General features: G+C 56.2%; 2 protein-coding genes across 2 annotated transcripts; both read right to left on the reverse strand.

The window, feature by feature from the left end:
- Positions 1–934: 934 nt before the first annotated feature.
- DQ04_04821040 (RNA-binding protein) lies at positions 935–1,483 on the reverse strand (the record flags this gene model as incomplete). Its single annotated transcript, XM_009313814.1, has 1 exon — positions 935–1,483. The coding sequence occupies one exon, from the start codon at positions 1,481–1,483 to the stop codon at positions 935–937; it is 549 nt and encodes a 182-aa protein (XP_009312089.1).
- Positions 1,484–1,833: 350 nt separating this feature from the next.
- DQ04_04821050 (putative vesicle-associated membrane protein, putative,syntaxin-like protein) lies at positions 1,834–2,688 on the reverse strand (the record flags this gene model as incomplete). Its single annotated transcript, XM_009313815.1, has 1 exon — positions 1,834–2,688. The coding sequence occupies one exon, from the start codon at positions 2,686–2,688 to the stop codon at positions 1,834–1,836; it is 855 nt and encodes a 284-aa protein (XP_009312090.1).
- Between the last annotated feature and the right edge of the window lie 109 nt (positions 2,689–2,797).

The following is a 2,797-nucleotide window of genomic DNA, read 5'->3' on the forward strand; positions in this document are numbered from 1 at the left end:
AAAAAAAAAAAAAACAAGAGGGACCTCTCGCTCTGCCACGACCTCTGGTATGACACAATTAGGCACACGCACAGACACACTCAGATGCATACACGCGTGTTCTTTTCGGATTTTGATCGCCATGGTTTATGCCACTCCTTCTTTTTGTTTTTCTTTGGCCTGTTGTGGGAAAAGAAAAGAATTATATCCCCATTCCTCTTCACAGTATCGGCAGACGCCACTGTGCGGAAGAGCCGCAACACTCCGCCACAGTTACCAACCAGCTGCTGCGGGAGCAGCAAGAATAGCAATGATGGACAGCAGCCTCTCACTCCGCTGGCGGTTTTTCTAAACGATGCTCTCGGTTCTGGAGGACTTGCCGCTGGCGCGGCGTGCAATGCAGCCCATGATGGCGAAGAAGAGAATGAACAGCAGAACAAGACCAAGCAGGAGAGCAAAAATGTCAATGCCCTTCATGGCGCACAAAGACACACAACAGTGCTAGACGATAGAGGGCCCGTATATATATCTTATACCTACCAGCGTGTGTGTGTGTGTGTGTCTGTGTGTGTAGGCACCTACTCGGGCCTTCTCGTCTTGCTGTGAAATGCAGCAGCTAGCCGGCAAGCCACCAAGGAAGAAAACACGGGAGAAGCAGAAGGCGCAGAAGATAGACGCAGTCGTATATGCATGCACACCAACCAAAGACGGAGACACACATCCACCCCCACATAATGCGCAGGATACCTACAGGTGGGAAGCGCAGGTGTGAAGAAGGTCACTTCTTTTCACCCTTTTTTCTTTTAAAAAAACAGAGAAACAGAGAGACGCTGGCTTGTTTTCCGCCCTCGCCCCCTCTCTCTCTCCCGCTCTTACACGTGTGTGCAGCAGCTGCTGCATAAGCATGCGACCTTCTCCCTCTCTTCGCTCTCACGCACTGCGGCCGTGCAGCTGCTCATGTGAGCTTCGCCTCGTTGCGCAGGTACTCGCCAACGTCCGCCTCGTGGAAGAGCACCGTCGCGTTCATCTCGCACTTGCGGCACTCCAGCGTGCCGAGCGCGGCGACGCCAAAGCCAAGCGGGACGTCGCCCATCGAGAAGACGGCGACTTTCTGGTACTTGGGCGTCGCCTCGGTGATGCGGCCCAGCCCGGCGCGCGTGACGTGGCCGCCGTAGAGGAACTTCTGCTCCTGGTTCGGCTTCACCCACACCTTGAAGAGCGCGTACTGTGCGATGTAGTCAAGCGCGGTGACCTGAATGCGCATGTGGCCGTTGTGCGTCACCTTCGCGACGAGCACGCCGATGCCCATAAGGTTCGACTTGGCGACACAGCTGGCAAGGCGGGCGAGGCGCTGCGGCATGTGCCACACGCGGCTGCGGTGCAGTCGGAACACGTACGGCTCCGCCTCGCCGCGGCGCTGCAGCAACTGCGCGGTGTTGGGCCCGATGTACTGTGCGAGCTTGTCGAAGAGCCGCCGTGTCTCGTCCTCCGTCAGTGCACGCATATCTGTCTGTTTGTGTCTGTGTTTGTGAAGGGTGAGCGGCTTCGCACTTCTGCAGCGCGGGAGACGAATAGAAACGAACACAAAGGCTGAGAAGGGCACACACTCAACAACAACAGGATACATGCACACACACACACACACAGACTGAGAGAAAGAAGTCCGGGGAAAAAAAAGCGGGGGAGCGGGAGCATAAAACGAGCGCCCTTCTCACACACCCAACCACACACACAATCGCTTTCACCCACGCGAATGCACGGTGGGTGAATGCACAACACTGGTAGTAGCAACCATGGCAGGAATAACTCCAAAGGCAACACAAGAAAACGAGGCCCATCGTCCTTCACCCCTATTCACATTACCCGACAACTCTCCTGCTTCTCTCGCGCCTTTTTCAACTCCGCCAGCCCCTTCGCCACATCCACTTGCGTCTGCTGCACGTTGTAGTCGACGCGGTCCAGCACGCTTCCCTGCTCCACTACCATCGCGCCGAGGTCCTTGAACATCTCATGCAACTCCGTCACACTAGTTAGTATTTCCTGTATCTCACGACTCACTTCCTGCTGCTTCGCTTCTTCCACGAGCAGGGCCTGAATATCCACCTGTGTGTATCCCAGCTCGAGGTACTGCGCGACCTTCTCCTCCTCCTCCATCCGCGCATGCGCCTCGTGGGAACCGATCTGCTTGTACCGCCTCGCCTTCTCTTCGCAGCGCCTCAGCTGTGATGCATACAGCTCCTGCCCGTCTCGGAAGACCTGGATAATCTGCGACAGCCGCGAGGAGAGGTGCTTCTTGGCGTTTACCGACGCCCGCTGCTCGTCCTCGTTAGTGGGGTCCTGAGGCCGCATGCCAGACATCACCATGCGCTCCAGTTCCCGCAGCAGCTTCTGGATATCCTGTGCGTTGTGCTCAATTTGCTGCTGTTGCGCAGCCTCCTCCTCATCGGAGAGGAACTTCGGCTGCAGGAACGCCCGCTGCTGCTCGTGCAGACGCTCGATCTTGAGATTGATCGTATTCTCCAGTTCAACAAAGTGGCGCAGCGCACGAATCCAGGGCGGAGTCGTAGGAATACTATCCCCATTGGTGTGGCCACTGTCACACCGCTGCCTCGTTTCACCTAGCCACTCGGCCTGCTGCTGAGCCGCCCGCCGGAGGGACAAAAACTCCTGCAACTTATCTCTTGTGAACAGATATGGCAAGTGACTCATTGACCCCCTACTCGCCTCAACACCTGCATATGAATGAAAAGTTGAGGGAGAAAGCCATGCTTCAACGCAGCGCACACACTTTTAAACCCTTGTGTGTGTGTGTGTGTGT

Source organism: Trypanosoma grayi (genome assembly GCF_000691245.1).
Source record: "Trypanosoma grayi strain ANR4 Tgr_482_V1, whole genome shotgun sequence".
NCBI lineage: Eukaryota > Euglenozoa > Kinetoplastea > Trypanosomatida > Trypanosomatidae > Trypanosoma > Trypanosoma grayi.